Here is a 20,240-nt window from a genome sequence, read left to right as displayed (position 1 = left end):
TTATAGATTGCAATAGCGTCGAACGCCTCCTGTCACAGAGGTCTCAAGCTATATTGGCCACTATTGATTTCAATAGACCGTGTGCGTCAAGAGTCATATGTACACTCATGTCCAAAATTATTGTCGCATGTCTATAAATATGTTGTTGTAGGAATATAATTTGATAACGAATTCGCCCGGTATTTCTTATAATGTTAGTATGTGTATAATCGGCAAAGACATGTATGTGGCAAATTTCATGACAAAAGAGCAGTAAATAAGAGCAATAAAACGAAAATAAAACTTTCTTGTCCATTTAGCAACATTTTGTTTTACACATTCTCATTTTCGTATTTATAATTATTTTCCTACGAAATTTACCACAAATATACATTTCCCGATTGTACACATAGTATCAGTATTAAAAGTAAACTGCAAAATCATTATCAGGTTATATTCTTACAAGAAGACAGTTATAGATATGCGACAATCATTTTGGACATGAGTGTACATGACCCCTTTCTCGTACATTCTTCTTGCGCTAAGTCCAACATGGCGGCTTTTCAGATGTCCCCTATGATTCACATTATGCCTATTCGGTGGAGCACTACATGCATTCCTCTATCCAACATTTGACCTCAATCCCTCTAATCGTTTAAAAATTAACATGGCATTTCAAGACATTTCCTACGTTCTATCTTTGCACTTTGTCCTCATTTACCTCCCACCTTGTATACGGTCTGCCACTAAACACCCTCTTTCTTTCTGTTTCTTTTGGTGCTGAATCCAGTGCTAGCAATCATTTTCAGTAATTGAATTCACCAAATCGGAATGGTCCCTTGTAAGTGGAGTCAGAGCATCAATTCGGCTCTCTCACCTTGTGGTGATTAATGGTTTGGAAGTGAGACTGCCATGTTCCTTTAGTATGGCCCAACATTGAACTAACGCAGAAAAAAGTCATAACCTTTTTTAACTATACAAAGAAAAAAAATGAAACGGCGTACTGAGATGCTGTGGTTGCATCGTTAGCTACAAGATTTAGTGAATGACTATTGCGAGGAACATAGAATGCTCGGGAATTTATTTTTAAAATTCTCTTCTAAATACCTGAATGTTTGCTTTTCATATTGGAACCATTGAAATATCCTTCGCCCCTCATGCTTTCGATGGGAATGTCCATTTCTTTAGCTATTCAATTATTACTTCTGTCAGTCCTAGACCAGTGGTGTCTGTTAAAGGTACGAAACCAAGAAAGTATTCGCAAATTTTTACAAGACATTCTCTATTACTGTATGTAATTTGTACGACATCTGGCGTACAGTCTAGTATTATACTATAATATTTTGCAGCTCTCAACAAAGATAGTACTTTACTTTCAAACTGTTCACTAAGAATTCGAATAATTTCATTTTGTACATCTTTTCCTAAGTAATTGTTGTATTTATTTTGTCTCAAGTGGGAGTGTACCGTTTACATACTTGGAGTAGAGTGTTAGAACATTGCTGAATAGAAGAGACACCTTGATAATCTTATCCACCCTAACTGAAAATATTATCTACGCCACTGCAAGGAAAACATTGAACGAGATACCTGTAGCTAGTAGTTTGATAATTGAAAATGAGGGGGAATGCTCTGAATTTCCTGGATGAGTATTTTTCTGAGTGTCAGTGAAGTATGTTCAATTACATTTTCAGGTGACCACAATTTTATTTTTCCATGTGGACCTATTACGAAGCATTATATTTTGATAGTATTATTTTCTTTTTCAAATTTTGCCGCCCATTAGACTTGCCGCCCTGGGTGGTGGAACGGCTCGACCCTCTCCCCCCTCAATCGCCGGCTCTGCCTGTAGAGTGTGATAAGGTAAAAGACTCCCAGGGGAACCAGAAAGTTGTAAGAATGCTGACAGGAATGAAGCTATGGAACCTATTTCTTCCGGTATGATAAGACGTTTTGCGCCCCTCTGGCAGTGGCGCTCAGGGGTACATATCCTACTTGCCCCACCCTAGATACACCTCTGTGTTTTAGCGTCTTCTTCTCTAATACCTGTCGACAAACAGACTGAAGGACTTCCAATATTTATACGTAGCATAGTTTGAAAATGAAACAAAAACTTGTCTTGTTAAAAATATTCTTTGGCTGCTGCAGTGTATACTTATTTAATTGTAAACAAAATCAGTTCCATAAATTGCAAATAAACTGAAGTATAATGCAAAATAAAGTAAATTCTCTTGGATTCAGTTCTGCAGAATTCCCCATAATCCTCTTATTTTCTTCATACTAAATGTCTTAGCAAATAAAAGTGAAAATATAATGTATTCTTACAAACATGTTAACCTATAAAACCTGTTTCCTTTTATACAAAATTCTTCTTCTCCCTATACATATACATAAAAAAAATCAGATTTATGCGTTTTATTTGCTTATTTTTCTTTCACAAAATGTATATTTAAATACTACTTGAACCATTATTTACACCATTAAGCAATAAAATGTGCCACCCATATAAGCAATTATCCTGTTTCCCGTTTTGCAACGCTTGTGTGTTAGTTATACTATAGTTTAAGGCAATGCATACTAAATAAACGCTTTGGTAATTTGCATCTCATGCTTTTCTTATAAACAACTCAACTTGACTAAACGCAACTTTAAGTTAATGCTAAACAAAGTCATAAATGTTCACATCATGCAAAATGAATTTTTATTTAAAATATTTTTTCCATTGAAAATTTTCACTTTTTTAAAATTTTATTTATTATTCTCTCCAGGTGATATATATAAAACAAATCTTTAAAAATGTACAAGATGATTTAATAACTATGGTTTCCTAACTTCATGTAAGTCTCCTTCATACTAAGTGAAATGTAATTACAAGTTTGTTGAACAAAATTCAAAGAGAGACTGAGACCGCGATGGTTTAGTGGTAGAGCGTTCCCCTCTGACGCATGGGGTCTCTAATTCCATTCTAGTTTGCATTTTATAGTGGCCAAACATCGTGCGCGTGGGTTCTTGAGATTCTCGCGTTTCCTCCCAGTTTCTTTATTCTACAATTATCATCCATTTCATTATCATCGTCTCCTTTAGTCTCGGAGCATAATCGTGGGACGTTAAACTAAAAATAACAACACAACCTTTTTCTAATCATTTAATGCTGTACAATTATATTACAAGTGATATTTTGATTGAAATATTTTCGAATTATTCGTTAAATTTTACAATGCTTTATGTATTTTTTACTTATTAATATAGTAGTTCCAGACGCGACAATAATCATTTTATATCTGACCCAATTAACTGTGATAGAAGGTAGAAATTTTTGGAAGCAACTTGGCTACAGACTATATATATAATGTAAATATCATCCGAACATCAATTTACGAGAACTGAGAAAAATTCCCGTAGAAATTTTATCAGTATAGCTGATCACGGGTTTCGAATCCAAGACATATTCATTTCGAAGCGAGAACATTAACCTATGCACCTACACACTCTCATTTTTCACATTTGTTTTCAAAATATTACGAGAGACAAAAGATATTATAATTTAACTTTGCAGTAGTCACAAATTATAATATTATCATTTTAAAATTATCATTTTAAAAAAAATGTTTTGAAGAAATTCTCCATTTTTGAGGATCAGATCTGTAATTTAACTATGTATTAGGTAACGTGTTGATTATTCATTTCATTTTATTTATTATTGATTTCGACAACGTGTTGCTGAAAGACGAGGATTTTCTTTTCAAAAATACTGGCTTGTAAATACTGAAGAATTACTTGTAGAATTTTCACTCAGAAAAAGTTACGATGTAATATGTTACATGGCTACGTTGTATATATATATATATATATATATATATATATATATATATATATATATATATATATATATATATATATATATATATATATATATATATATATATATATAATCATAAACACTCAGTTTAAAAAGTTTAATATTATCTTTTATTTCTTGTAAGCATTAGAAACTTACGTTGTGAAATTTTCATATCTTTTATTTGTTTCAATACTCTTAAAAAGTGAAAATAGGCCAAAAAATTGAAGAAACAGTGTTGACTCATTATTGTAAACATATTTAGAGAATTATTTCTTCTCGCCCCTTGGTTCTTTAGCTATCTTGTCTATCACTCAATCAATCACTAAGGCGTAACGCGTTTCAACCAAACCTCTTCAGAGAACTCGCATGCTTTGTTTTTCTGCTGCCAGTGTTTTCATTTTTTTTTAAATGGGCATTATGTTTATTATGGTTGTTTTGTGTGTGTTTCAGGATGTATGGTTAAAATGTTAACTAGTATATTGCTTGAATGTTATTCTAATTTTGTTGAACACTGTCTTTAAGTTTCTGCCGTAATACATGAAAATAATATGACAGTTTAAATAACTCATTACGGAACTGTGATGTAGCAACATCATATAGCATTCAAGGAGAAGTTGCGAAATCTTGTGGTTAGAAGAAACTATTCCAGGATGGGCAGAAATAGTTTGAAGATTTAGATTATCTTACTTTAATACGTAGCTACAGTAGGTAAAAAATGAACCTTCGAAACCCACTCCATACATGTTCATAACATTTTCGTATGTTACTGGAGAAAGATAATGACCAAAATACTGATCAACAATATTAGAATAAGACTAAAACAATAGTCTGTTTTGAAAGATAGATGAATGGTCAGTACTTTTTGAATATGGAAACAAAAGGATAAGCTTTTAGATAGGATTTTAGAATTATAGTATTATCTGAGTTTCCAGAGAAAGTCACAATAAATATTAACATGAAAACTCATGTTTGTTTTCCGTCAATTCACATTATATAATATTAATATCACCTTCTCAGACACACACGATTTAAGACTTACAATATCTTCTGTAAAATTCGCATCACTTCCAGGTTTTGCTAACTAATTACAACTGAAAATAATACTTAATATTAATAATGTTTATTCCTATGCTATGAACAATCTAATAAGAAAAATACAGCACCGTATCATAGAAATATAAACACATATCTCATACATTGTAATCTACAATATATATTATCTATTAAGACAATAAAAAAATGAAAATACAATCGGATTAAGTACTCACTTCTTGTCATGTTATTACAAAATATTTTAGTATCTTAAACTGGAGACACGATCAAAAATCCTACAAATAATGTATATCAATATTTAAAATTTATGCTTTCATATTGATTAAATTGCAGGTCTAAAATTAGATTAAAAGAATTGGCCATTCTTGTTAAAATTACAAATTTTGGATTCAAAGGACCTACTGTTAATCTATTTCTCATATTATATATTAGTATCCTTATACCTATATTAAGTAGACAATATTCATTACGATATCTACTATCTGGTATTTTCTGAATATAATAATAATAATAATAATAATAATAATAATAATAATAATAATAATAATAATAATAATAATAATAAAAGAAAATCTGTATAGGGGAAAAATAGAGAGAAGGGAACATAGTGAAAAGAATTCGATATATTGTATTGAATAATATCAGATTTAGTCATTTCCAATAGAATTGGTTGTTTATCCTAGTAACATCGAGTAATATGCCTAGTGTGTAGTGATTCAAGATGGAAAAATAATGTAAGAAACAAATGATATGTGGATACAGATTTATTGTGGTTGTGGGAAGTTGGGTAAACGATACGGATGGCATTCCGGTCTAGAATCTGATTTTTCGTAGAAAGATTGGAAAGGATGCATTTATGCAGTCAGGTCATAACAGAAAGGGATTTGAGCAGGTTCCGTCGAGAGAAAGTTGTGTTGTATTTAGGTGCTGTTCCCATGTTAGATAGTTATCCAAAGCCACATCAAGATATATATATTACGGTTTCTGTAAGGTCTAGATTTTGGTTGGTTGATTAGAGTTGTTTTTCAGCACTCTGGTTATATGAGACTGAACATATAGTTTAGGGATTTTTTTTAAATTTCAAAGCTCTTCCATTGGGAATCGAACCCAGGACACTGTACATCAAAGGGGATAGCTCTGTGTGATTTAAAAATTTGACTTAAACAGTAAGTTGGATTCTTTTGTATATTTTTGTGCTATAGACATTTAATGGGTAGTGATAGAAAGGGCGTAAGATAGTGGACGTTTGTGTGTTAATCCTCAACATGTGGACCAATGATAACATTAAAATTTTCTTTGTACTTCTTAAATAGCTTAGATTATTGAACAATATCCTAGGTTAGGAGATGTATTGTATATCAGATTGATGAAATTTCTGGGGTGCAACATAAGTAATGTTGAAATCATACATAATGTTAAACAGATAGGTTGAGCCAGAAGACGTGAACTAAAACACTTTTTTCTTAATTTGTTTCAGATGATATAATATGTTATGACAATTCAAACGATCGTCTAAGATATGTAGAATTGAGTACATATCTTGATAAACTTTATCAGTATCTTTCTATGTCAAACCAATATTAAACATGAGTTATGTGCTTTCATTACAATGAATTGTACGTTAATAGTTGTGTCTATGCGCAAACTGTCAAAAACATTGAAACATGATGACAATCAATCTGGTTCGTTGGGGAGATTACGATTGCTGAAGTAAACCTTGTCTACCCCATCTTTGTAAAATTTTATAAAATATGAGATTTTTTTAAAAAAAATATGCATATTTTATATTTATATTTGGCTATTGAAAATCACATTTTACAGTCATTTAATTATAAATGGTTACATTAAAAGTTTCTATTAGGCAAATACTGTTCTTTACTGTTGTAGCGTTTTTTTTCTTTCTAAGGTTTAACATTATTAAAGGTAGAAAAACTCTGCTAATCTATCGCCACGAATATATGTCAGGGAAACTACTTTGTAAAGTGTTTTCCATCTCCAACGTATTTTATGGTCCGTATTTGATCTCGGAACCCTAAAATTACATTACAACGTATACGTGAAATTGTTACAAGATTGATACGAGTATACTCTACTGGCAATGTTGGGTGAAAAGGTTTTACCGTAACTTAGGCCTTAGGCCATGAATTTTGATAATACGGGTACGAGTTATGACTGTAGTTGATTGAGTGTTAAGTTGAAGTTTTGCATGCTATAGAGAATTACTACAGATGCTATTTTGTTCAATGAATCTTTGTATTCACTTCCAATTTGCTTGTAAGAGTTTATAAAACTGTCTTGTTGAGATATCTGTCAAGGGATAAGGATTGAAAATAGTAGTAGCTGGACAGGATAGTTTTAATGGAGTCTAACTAGACTATATCATAATTGGATTTTGCCCGCTTTCAATAGTCTAATAACGCGAGATTACTATGTGGTATAAAAGTTAAAATGTCTGATGAGTAGAGCAACCCACATTATGCTTTATTTTTTGCTTAATTATGCTTTATATTTTCCCGAATTATGCTTTATTGTTAATTTCAATCATTGTTTAACATAAATGGTGTATAATGTATTTGGTCTAGGAATTAATTCGTGCGGTTGGTACGCACACATTGAAGCTGTAGTACAAACACAAAATACATAAATACCTTAAGAAAAATATTGTCCATCGCTAGCCACCACTTTCGCCCATCTGTCAGGCAATGTACGGATTCCGTGGCGAAAGAAGTCTTCATCCTTGGAAGCGATCCAGTCAGAGACCCATGTTTCGATATCTTCTGAAGAAGTAAACCGCTGTCCAATCAAATCGTTGTTCATGCAATCGAACAAGTAGTAGTCCGAAGGAGCAACGTCTGGTGAATACGGCGGGTGGGGTAAAACTTCCCATCCGACATTTTCTAAATAGGTTTTGACCGGTTTTGCGACATGTGGGCGAGCGTTATCATGTTGAACAATAAGTTTATCATGTCTGTTCTCCCATTCTGGTCGTGTTCTGGCCAGAGCTTGCTTCAAACGCATTAATTGTCGTCGATAACGTTCTCCATTCATAGTTTCACCCGGTTGCAGCAGCTCATAGTACACCACACCTTTCATATCCCACCATATGCACAGCATAACCTTTGCACAGTGAATATCTCGTTTTGGTTGTGATGGACCTGGTTCACCTGGTTTCACCCAGGCCTTTTTTCGTTTAGGGTTCTCGTAATGGATCCACTTCTCATCACCCGTAATAATTCGATGCAGAAACCCCTTTCTGCTCTGTCGTTGAAGCAGCAATTCGCAAATGGTTTTTCGTCTTTCAACGTGTCTGTCTTTCAATTCATGTGGAACCCAATGTGACATCTTTTGAATCATTCCCATGGCTTTCAAGCGTTTGGAGACTGTTGTTTGATCAACGCCTAATGCTGCTGCAAGTTGTTCCTGCGTTTGACACGAATCCTGCTCGAGCAATGCTGTCAATTCTTCGTCTTGAATTTTTTTGGATGTCCAGCTCGCTCTTGGTCTGCCAAGCCGAAATCACCACTTCTAAACCGTGCAAACCACTTCTGACACGTTTGCTCAGCTAGAGCATGGTCACCATACACTTCCACCAAAATACGATGACTTTCAGTCGCACTTTTCTGCATGTTAAAGTAATGCAGCAGGACACCCCGCAAAAACACTTTATCAGGCACAAATTGCGCCATGTTCACTTAACTACAAACTGGTGTTGTTGACGCTTTAATCCACTGCCCTATACTACGAACGATACGCGATGACAGGGGTTTGCAACACATGTGTGGATACACGGAACTGTGGGACGCTCCGTTCGTTGCGCCATCTCTTATCCACCCGCACGAATTAATTCCTAGACCAAATATAATATTTACTATACATTAAATATTCTAAATATCTTGATGTATTTATTAATATTTTATGCAACCAGTTTCTTTCATATTTAATGAACTTTCTAGTTAATGTACTTGTAAAGAGATATGCTTTACTTGAGTCCGTTTTTCTTATCACTTGTGTGCGCCTTAGGTGTGCATATATGCAGAAAGGGTAAGTAAAAGTTGCCACCAGCAGAAGTGCTGAAGTTCAACAGGTACTCATGTGGAGTTCTTGTGCACTTTTTGTACATTTCGAACCATCATACATAACTGTACAGTTACACTTAGAATAAAATTATTTATTCATTGTTGGCGGAAAGTTCTCTTCTTTTCCTTTTTTCTTTTCTCCACTTCAAAGGATTATACAAAAAAAAGTTTACAGAAATAAAAATAAGCTTTTCGTTATTGCATTGTTATATTCTCAAAGGTTTTGCACTGTAAATATTGGTTTTAGAAAATATTAATACAGTATGTTAAATTGTCAGTTAAACAGCATTTTCCGAGAATTGTGTTATATATTTTAAATTATGCTTTATGCTTTATTTTCCAAAATTATGCTTTATTATGCTTTTAGTTTTTTCTTGACCCTTAGACAACCACAACCATGTTGAAGGTACCAACCATATGTGTAAATTGCTGTTATGCTTTTTATGCTTTTGAGTTGCCCTACTGATGAGATATAGATAGGATACTGGTTGGTAGTTATATTCATGTGTTGTTTATATGCAAGAATCAAAAATTTTTCTATTTCTACACAAGATTCTTGGATATGAGGACGTCACCTAACTTTGGCTTTCTGCGGGGGTAGAAATCTCCAGTAGTGGTTCTGAGGCTCATCTTTTGTATTTTGTTACTTTGTAGTAATCATGACAACTATGTGACTCTCATGTCAATTATATTATTAATATTATAACCAGTAACACAGTGTTCGCCACATAGATTAAACGTTTTAACTTTATGACAAGGAATCTATTTGGCAATCTTGATTTTGCATTACTTCAGTACACTTTACCTAATCTATATTTTTGTTATAAATACGATAAAAGTTATCTCAAATTTATGCCTGCTAGATGTGTTTTGTTTTAAATAAAATATAAATTCTTTTAAATGGAACTTTAGTTTACATTCTTATGAAAATGGTATATGATGAAATTGACTGTTTTGATTTTAATCTTATTTTAATCTTGGAAATATGACTATTTTAACCTCCTGACAACGGGCTTAGCTTGCTTAGTTGACAATTATGTTATATTTCATTACTCTATACTGTACTTTAATATTACTGTAATTTGGGTTTAAAAAGCACTGTGGTGAGTAGGAACAAAGCTTCATATTTTTGCACGAGCCTAGGAAAGAAAATAGCACACAGTCAAGTGATATTTCAATATTACCTCTTTCTATTTTGTTTTCAGAGTCCAAACAAAAAAAAAAAAAAGTTGATAAGGCATCAAAACTCTTCTAGATGGCAACAGTGTTACTAAGTTATGTTATTTCGACAAGCTCTTTTCGGGCTCCGATTTTTTTTTTGGGTAAGTACTATTTGGAACTTTATGTTTATTTTGTTAATTGCAGTAGGGCATTGCTGGGGTTTCGCTTCAATAAAATCTAAATTGAAATGTTTCTTATTTCAAAAGGTTTGTTATAAAATTAGACTTGTTACGGAGAAAGTGAACACTTTAAATTCATGAAGTGAATAGAAACACAGCATTATTTATGAAATATAGTAGCTACACACACATATAATTATATAAAAAAAGGTTTGTTACAAAATCCTATAGTCGAAATTCCTCTAAGTCAGCTATGCTTCGCACCTACAAGCCTGCTGCAGAATCTTCCTTTGTAAATCGGTTCAAGTGCATGCGTCAGGATGAAACAACAAAAAGAAATAAAGCACAGAAAGGTGTTCCTGCTGGTAAAAGTGTGAGTCCCATATTGACAGATTATGGTCTCGTTCGCGGAAGCTTCTTTGTCAGATGACCAAAAGAAGAGGAATGAGGATCGTGGAACTGGAACGTATTTTTCTCACACTAAGGAATCGCACTCCAGGCCACATCATTAAAAAAAAGTTAAGCCATATTGAGAACTTATCTTCAGAAAGTTCTAATGATTATTGAGTTCACGACACTGATTTGGTGCTTTCATACAAAGAAAAAAAACATAGTCTTCTTGAAGCTGAAAATATTAGATGATACCATTACTAATATCTCTTTTCATTTTGGTGACTTCGTTGTAGTGAAGATAAATGGAAAGAAAAACGACATCAGTGAATTATAAGTGGCAATAGTGTATGATGTTGGAGATGATAGGTTTGTGGGAAAATCTTCAAAAGAGCATCACAGACAATGAAATTTACATAAAGAAATGAGAAATCCTACTTCCTGTATGAGGATATTATTATGAAACTTCGTGCCTCCATTTATTTTACTTCCTCATGCTTCGAAAGTAAGAAAAGATTTCTTGGTATTTTCGGTTTTTAAAATTTTTATTATTCTATATACATGACTCGGTATACAAGAACGTTTTTGCTATTTTCTATAAAGACGTTGAGATTTCCTGTGCAGGTGAACAGACCTCTTTTAGCTAAAGCAAATGTTTCTGTTTACCCCTGTAATGGCCAAATAAAAACAATAAAGATTTCCTAGTTATTGTTTCTATTCAACTCTACTCATCTAGGGATATGTTAAATGAAGAAAAAACAAAGCTGAGTTGAGTTAACTGTTGTATTGTCCGCTACATTCCGTAAGATACGTAGATAAAACCCAACTTTCGGAATAATTTCTAAGTTGCTGCCATTAATATCTCAGGAGCTCTATAATGACGAAGACGAAAACGTGTTTCTATGTACCCCAATGACGGAATTTTTTCTAGCTTATGGAATATAAATGATTGTATGTTGACATCTTATGAAGCATAGAATTTTTGCCTAAGATCTGGCGGCAGTACTGAAAATAACGTTATTTTTAATATTATTATTCAGATTTCTGCACATGGTTACACCGTCTGTTCGGTAGTGAAATTTTAATATTGTGGAGTTTTTTTAATCATTTGGTTGGTCTAAGGAAGTTATATGTCAGTTATGTTGGGAAGAAACGAATCATACTTTAGCGCAAAAATTAGTTGTCACTAGTTATAGTAAAATAGTACGACATATAAGCTTATAACAGGATTGATTGCGAGTACGATGCACGTTATCACTGAAGTGATAAGTGCAACACGCTTACAGCTATAGCGAATAAACAGAAGATAATTTTGTTTTTTAACAACTTTTAAAATTATTTTAATTTAATTTTTCTCTTTCTTTATTATAATTGATGTATCGTGAGAAAGGTATAGAGCGTACTATAATAGCATGATGTTAGGCATCATATATTATAATGCGGTGAGTCAACCTGTTAAAAAAAGGGAAAAGCCCAACTTCATGAAATTATGTATGTTGCAAATGACCGAATAAATAGAAGAACAAAGGCTGCGCGAATAATTATTGTGAAAAATGTGAAAATTGAAGCTGCCATCATGTGTGACAGTGTGTGACATGTGACTGTATGTTTATGTGTGTTTTTGTTTAAAATCGAAAATTATACTTCAATCATGAAAAATTATTCTCAGATATAACGTAATTAGTGTTTCTTCCAGGTATACTTCCGGGAGAGCTTTGCTGCTCCTTTCCCGGAGTTGGCAAACGTTTCCCCTACTCTTGTACCTGAGATTACATGTTCTGAAGAGACATCCTGTACAAAATAGTGCCAAAGTGCAACCTCTTCACATTTTGATTTTGCCACACTGGACAAAATTTTCTGGAACAAAGTCAACCTAATTTGTGATTCATTTACAATTTACACTAATTCTATATATTTTAAGTGGTTTGAACGAAATATAACAATTTTAGTTTTCTTACAGTTAATTATAAATAAAGAGCTTAAATGAATGTTTTAATATGTTCATCCTTCTTCATCACATATATTTAATCTTACAATCAAGTAAATAAATAAACGTTTGGCAGTTTCTTTACTTTCTAGTGAAAAGGAGGAATTATTCTTATTACTGTCTGACAAAAATTTAAAAAATCTGACATTATTGTATGACTACTACAACATGTATTCTCATAAAAATTTGAGCCATGATGTTCTATTATTGAAACGTCTCTTTTATTATAAAGAATATTGTTGAAACGATGTTTTTCTCTTTCATTTTGGAAGCTTATTTCAGGCTATCATTTCAGCCATACGGAAAACGTAAAATTAAGGTTAATCTTATATAATATTGCTAGGGTTGTCAACTATTGCTAGCAATTTTCAGCACCCACTCATAACTCTCAAATAAAGTGAAGAATAATGGTATATTAAACTTTGGTAGTGGAGAGTAAAAATATCTATCAGCCGGTAAAATACCGCTCAGTTGGCAACTCTAAGCAAGCCTGACACTTTCTTAAGACATTTGTCTAAGGTCTCTTACATTTCTCGGACCCAATTCATTTCTCGTAAACGTTTCCAAAGGCCAAAGTGTTTATATAAATAAGGTCGATATATTCAGAAGAGGAAGAACACAACAAATAAACAAATAATTACGGTTTTTAATATATCTGGGTATATACAAAATCATTTTTAAAATACTTACTTGGCATACGCCTTTTCCAGCAAGGCCGCCCAAAATTCTGTTGGATTTGTTGAATGAAGGTACACAAGTCTTCCTCTGTACGTAGGCAGTCTATCGTCTACAACTACTTCCAACCACTCACCGAAGTGCCAGAAGCGAAACCTGAACAAAACACAAATAGCATGAATAATATCAGAAATAAGTCTACAGTTCAATAAAAGCCTACATCTGTATTTTACAGGAACTCGGCTTAATATAATGCATGTTTAAGAAGTTGAGCTAAATTCATAAATAATAAATTCCACATAGCTTTGATTAGGTAGATGTTAAACTGATGAAGGAAATATTGATGGCATTATTTTCAAACATCAATGCTGTATTCCACTATTAAATTAGCATAATATAGGCCCTCGAAATTCTGAAATTGAAACGTCGGATTCAAAATAAAGTCATAGTCAGAACTCATAAAAGAAATGTGGGAGTTTTATTATTAATACCTTGAAATCAGAATTTTTCAAATTTATAAGTTGAAAAAGTTTATCAGGGCCATAAACTACATAGAAAATAGTGAATGCAACGCCCAACCCGAAAACTACAATTGCTTAGTAAAGCGGGTTAAGATATCATAAATCACTGCGGTTACGCGTATGTGTTATCTATGATATACATATAACGATACGTACTCGAGAGGTATCATAGCAATAATTAACTTTCTTAAAAATCTAGACATCGAGAATTTCGTATTGAAATAAAATAGTAGTATTTATGAGTGAATGTTTTTTTTTTTTTTTTTTTTTGAATGTGTGTAATTTTTCGTTCAATTGTGTTTATCGAAACTTCCCAAGCACTGACTCATGACTAGGCATTGACAAATATGAAACAGGTACATACCTTCAGGTTACTGATGTAGAGTATCAAAGACTGATGGAACACAAAACTAGTAAAAATCACCTCTGACAAGATGTTCCTTCTGATAAATCTTCGTCGCCACTAGTACGACTTTGGAAAGCCAAGTGGTTTTGATCCTCGACTCGAGTTGAGGTTATGGAACTTCCTGTATTCGTGGTGAAATACCCGTGGACGTGTACATATGAATCTATTTCTTTCATCATATTTGTCAATGCATGATCTTACACGTTGACTTGTGAAAGTTAACTGACTTCAGTGCTTGGCAACGATTTCAAAGACGGAATTACATAGCAATTTTACAGATAAAGAATTCATTAATTAATCACAATTAAGTTTCGCAATATCCATAATTTCCTTTCGCTGTTCGTTGAATATCCTTTGAAGAATAATGAACTAAAAGTACAATCACGGACAAAAGTTTAACAATGATATTGATGAGCGTCTCTAGTGTAATATCTGTCTATATAGTATATATAATTCGGAATTCGGGAAATATCTATAGGTGCTAGATATTATTTATCGAATTAGGACATATCCTGCACACTGAACTAGAGAAAATCTGAATATCGAAAAGATCTTAAAGAACGATTCAGTTTCTTCTTATCAAAATTCATTGCACAGGTACTGCATCACTATAAAACATGAATATTTGTAGATAGTGGTTTACGCCTTTCTTTAACCTCTTTAGCTAAATCTCAACATTTTCCAGATATTTTTTCCATGGGGCATGCTGCGAAATTATAAACATGTGTCTCCATTTTTAAAATCAACCAACAACATTTTAATGAAGTGTCATAACACGAGGACAAATACAGTGGATTGAAACATTAACGTAAATGTGTTCTTCACTTAACTTAAGACATTTTCATCATTTGATCTATAGATATAGTCATTCGTGCCTTCTATGACAGGCAAATCGAAATACACTCACTGCAGCACCTCCTGTGAAAAATATGGATCCTTATCCGAACTAATGAACGGTATTTTCTCCTCATTACCGTATACAGCAAGAGGCTTTAACTTATGCAATAAGAAATGGCATAACATAGTAGTTTCACATTAAGAACATAAATCAACTGCGAGAATATTGCTATGCTTCTATGAAGGTAAAGAGTACATTGTTGGACTTGATATAACAAGAATTATTAGTCTGCAGAACATTTACTTAAAATATGACACTTTATGTACAACACTTAACTAAGTGTTAGAAGTTAACAACTATCATTATTACATAAAGCTTTGCTATTATTATTATTTCATTCAGAATCAGGGGTTTACAGTCATTTCTCTAAATAGTGATAACTTCTAAACATAAGCTTCCAAGACACTATAACCAGAATGTGAAATAAACAAGTTTTACAGAAGACAATAAAATGTAATGGGACAGAAAACAATAAGATAGGAAATACACAGTATAACAATATTATGTATTTTTAATATTATTACTTGTATTTACGGAAAAATATGTGCTATTAAAATATGCACAAGCTAGCTAAAAGAAGAAGAAAATATAAAAAGAAAATTAATTAATTTCCTTCAGATATTATTATTGATGTTTTTGATGTTCTGTTAACATAGCAGTCTGACGCTGTGTGTTATTGGTCGTCATAGCAACGAGAGATATATGATATAACAAAGGATCCATCTTGTATAATCTACATGTATGTTATTTAAAATGTTTAAATCTTTCTTTGATTACATATTATAAGAAAAAGGTAATATCAAGATGGAGTGTTTAAGTGAATTTTGGTAAAATGATAAATTAGATTACAAATATTCGAACTGTGGGCTATAGTGTAACGCTATATAAATTGGTGATTTCCGCCGCAGGATTATATCTTATGAACCTTACATTATATAAATTGGTGGTTTCCGACACGATTGCATGACATATATTTTAAATTGGTGTTTCCGCCCAGGATTTCTGGAGATTTGTGAGAAGGTAAGTAAACAATCTCCTAAACAACTAACTTTAGATTGATTTTAAGATTACGTAGCAGTTTTATCAAATCTATGAACATGGAATATACAGTACCTTGTTAAGGAGTGGAAGAAAAATTTACAGAAATATCAAAATGAGTGTTAATGGGAGTGAAAATACACCTAAAGCAAGTGATAATATAGAAATGAATATATTCTCAAAGATAGCTAATACATCCTCAAAGATAGCTGAACTTTTCGAACAACTTGCTCAGCGACTGTTAATGATTGAGCAAACAAACCCGCCATTAGCACAAGAGATTGCACAGATATGGAGGCAGGCTTTACATCAAAATTCCGTAAAAGTTGCTGAAGCTAAAGTTAATGAGCATACAGAGCAGAATGTAATGGATCGAGACAACGAGAATGTTGAGAACGATTGTTGTTCCCAAGACAATCAGTACGCTTTACATCAAAAGTCCGTAGAAGTTGTTGAAGCTATAGTTAATTAACATACAGAGCAGAGTGCAATGGATCAAGACAATGAGAATGCTGAGAACGATGGTTGTTCCCAAGACAATCAGAACGAATCCGGAATTCGTTTCTATTTTCTATCCAGTGATAGTTCACAGACAGTGTCTCACATGATAGTTCATAGACAAACCGTGACTCACAGTGCTTTGATTCTGTTCCTGTTTTGCAAATCCTTGAAGCAAATGGAAACAAAGAACTTATTTCTGATAAAGTTGTAAGGCTAACTATGGAAGTCAGCGATGATGAATATGATCGCAAGCGGAGAGATCCGACGAAAGAGGACGAGGTACAGAAATGGAAGTCAAAATGATCGGCGAAGAGAAGGGAGGGTTGATAGAAAAGGAAAGAAGTCAGATATAAAATTATCCGTATGACAGCGATGACGCTATTTCTAAGAAGCAGGACAGAGACACATTGGATGACCAGAGGAAGTCTTCATGGAACAGAAACCGTGGTAGGACAAATTACCGTGAATACTGTGTAAAGAACAAGTACAGCTCTGTTAGGAGACATGACATTTAGCCACCAGTAAAAAGAAGGAGAACTGAACCTAATTTTACCGGTAATGTAACCAAACCTAATCTTAGTAGCAACAGTAATAGTAATCGTGTAACCAAACCTAATCTCAGTAGCAACAGTAATAATAATCGTACAATAATTAAGAAGCATATAATCATAGATCTAGTTTCCAACGAATTGGATTTCGTAGAAATTTCAAAGATGGCAAAATTCTCAAAATAGGAAACAAAGAACTGTAGAAATAAATAACGCGTAATACTGTATTCCGATTTATGACTTTCAATGCAATTTAAACGAATTCGTTGGTCATGTAACTTAAACTAAAGCTGTGGCGTCCGAAAGAATATATTTAATTGATTCTTGTTTTATTTCACTGTAAATATTGTTATGATTTCGTTTATTTGTACTTTATTTGAATTCTATAAAAAATAATGATCATTCATTTCAGAAATGTGTGAACGAAATTACAAATTAAATAAATATCACTGATAAGAATTTCATAAAATATAACAAAAAGATTTAGAATATGAGTAATGCTTATCAAAGTCTTGATAAATATGCTAATTTTTAATATGGTAAAAGTCCAGCATATAAGACCATATTTATGTATCAAACAAATTAATCCTAAAGTTTTCGAACTAATGGACGTGAAAACTTGTAAAAATTTGGGTTTACGCAACATTGATGAACTTAAGTTATGGCGTCCTTCAAAATATACTAAAAGTAAATGGATGCAGTTAATTAAGACATTGGTTCCTTCTGAAGTTGTATCCAAAGTTAATATGAATGACATTTAATTTTTAAATTAATTCTTAATATGAAAATTTCTTTATTTGTGTTAGTTTTTGTTAGATGATTATCTTGTTTTGTTCTAAATAACCTCGATATTTCGTTTGCAACTTGAATGTTGTTTGAATATATAATGTATTTGATCCTTTCTCGTTCAAAAAACAATTATATGAATGTCATAATAATATCTTTTTCAAAATCTTATGTTATGCCCGAGAAAATAATATAGATTTTGTTAACTTCTGACTTATGACAAGTATTAATGGCCCTGAAAGGACTTAAAAATAAATAACTTTTATACCGTATTTTGAATGTGCCTTCACTTTGCGTCGATGAATTGTATAAATATTTAAAATAAAATTATAAGAATTAGAATAAATAAGAAAATTATATTAATATAAAGGAATATGATATATAATTATATGAAATGTAATTTTTAAATATATACGAGGTTCGTTCAACAACTTATGTAATTAATATGGAACATCTAACGGTTCAGGATTCTTTTTTTATTTATTGTAAACTAAAAAAATCCTATTGTTCGGGCGACATTATATGACAATATGTGTTTTAATATTATTACTTGTATTTACGGGCAATACGTGCTATTAAAATATGCACAAGTTAGCTAAAAGAAGAAGAAGAAAATATAAAAAGAAAATTAATTAATTTCCTTCAAATATTATTATTGATGTTTTTGATGTTCTGTTAACATAGCAGTCTGACGATGTGTGTTATTGGTCGTCATAGCAACGAGAGATATATGATATAACAAAGGATCCATCTTGTATAATCTACATGTATGTTATTTAAAATGTGTAAATCTTTCTTTGATTACATATTATAAGAAAAAGGTAATATCAAGATGGAATGTTTAAGTGAATTTTGGTAAAATGATAAATTAGATTACAAATATTCGAACTGTGGGCTATAGTGTAACGCTATATAAATTGGTGATTTCCGCCGCAGGATTATATCTTATGAACCTTACATTATATAAATTGGTGGTTTCCGACACGATTGCATTACGACAGTACATTGTGTTACATTTTTGTGCAGTGCTATCTCTCTCCCCATATACAACATAAATTCAATTTTAAAAATGCTTATCCTAACAGAACATAAATTAAGACTAAAAACGATCCAGGCTGCTAAGTATGTAGAAGAAGTGTACTGTGCAAGGCCACTATGTATATATTTTTGTAAAACAAACGGCAACATAAAAATTTGGAGGACACATGACTTTGAAGGTATTACAAAATGCAGTTGTTATATATTCTTAGATAATGTTTACATGTAAAAGATACGCCATGACATAACGTGACGATTATATGATTTTTAATGCAATTTTTTTGATAAAACTAGACTACGGTCTAAATCTACTCGATACAACTTTTTAAAACAGTGCGTTATGTTCTCAATTCTAGGACAGTAAACCCCAAGTATCCAAGCTAATCAGCAGTCGAATCATCGCACATATTAAACACGGACGAATCTTTATATGCAATAATACTTGTAAGGATTAGTTAATGATGTAGTGTGAAGAACTTTCCGCGGTTTTCCGGAACATTTTCCGCTCTAAACAAATTTCCATGATCAAGTATTAACTCTATAACAAACTTTAATATTGATTGAATCCCTAATAAGAATATGAAATGACAGCAACTTATAATTTTCCCATAACAACTTCTCATAATTGGAAAATTTTCAAAAGTTAGCAAGGGAAACAAGTGCTTCTAAAAATGCTTTTATTTAATGAATAAAATACTGCATACAATACTCACTGCAGCAATTCTTAAAAAGAAGTTTTTTTCTTTGAAATTGCTACTTGACTTACTGAGTCAATTATGTAAGGAAGATCTTGGAAGAACAATTTGCACAGGCAGCCTAAAGTTTATTATGTTATTAATCCTTATATAAGTCAATTTTAATCTTTCAATGATGGAAACAATTAGTTTTAGCATTGTGGTACGAACAATTTTATGGATTGTAGTTATTTCATATTATCTGAAACAGTTCATATGGTAGTAAGAATTGTTGTTCATTATTATACATTCTAATTCTAAAAAATATTCTCTGTGTTGAAAAACTATTTTAATAATGTATAAAAGAATAATAGAGAAGAACAGACTAATTATATTATAGAAAAGTACGTATATAATCATATAATCAAAAAGCAAGAAATATCTTTTTATTTATGAAGTTATTTAGCTTATTGCGGCTTGGAGTTTAGT

At 32.1% G+C, this 20,240-nt stretch overlaps 1 protein-coding gene across 1 annotated transcript in view; it reads right to left on the bottom strand.

Annotated features, from left to right (window-relative positions):
• LOC145662857 (calpain-9-like) overlaps window positions 1–20,240 on the bottom strand; it is a 412,792-nt gene that overhangs the window by 99,528 nt on the left and 293,024 nt on the right. Inside the window, exon 5 of the mRNA XM_081728793.1 lies at window positions 13,357–13,497. Within this exon, the coding sequence (XP_081584919.1) occupies window positions 13,357–13,497 (141 nt within the window). The remainder of the gene's footprint in view (window positions 1–13,356; window positions 13,498–20,240) is intronic.

This window comes from Thermobia domestica, chromosome 10 (assembly GCF_964235325.1).
Source record: "Thermobia domestica chromosome 10, izTheDome1.hap1.1, whole genome shotgun sequence".
Lineage (NCBI taxonomy): Eukaryota > Metazoa > Arthropoda > Insecta > Zygentoma > Lepismatidae > Thermobia > Thermobia domestica.
Note: the sequence above shows the minus strand (reverse complement) of the source record. Positions and strands in the feature narration are given on the sequence as shown.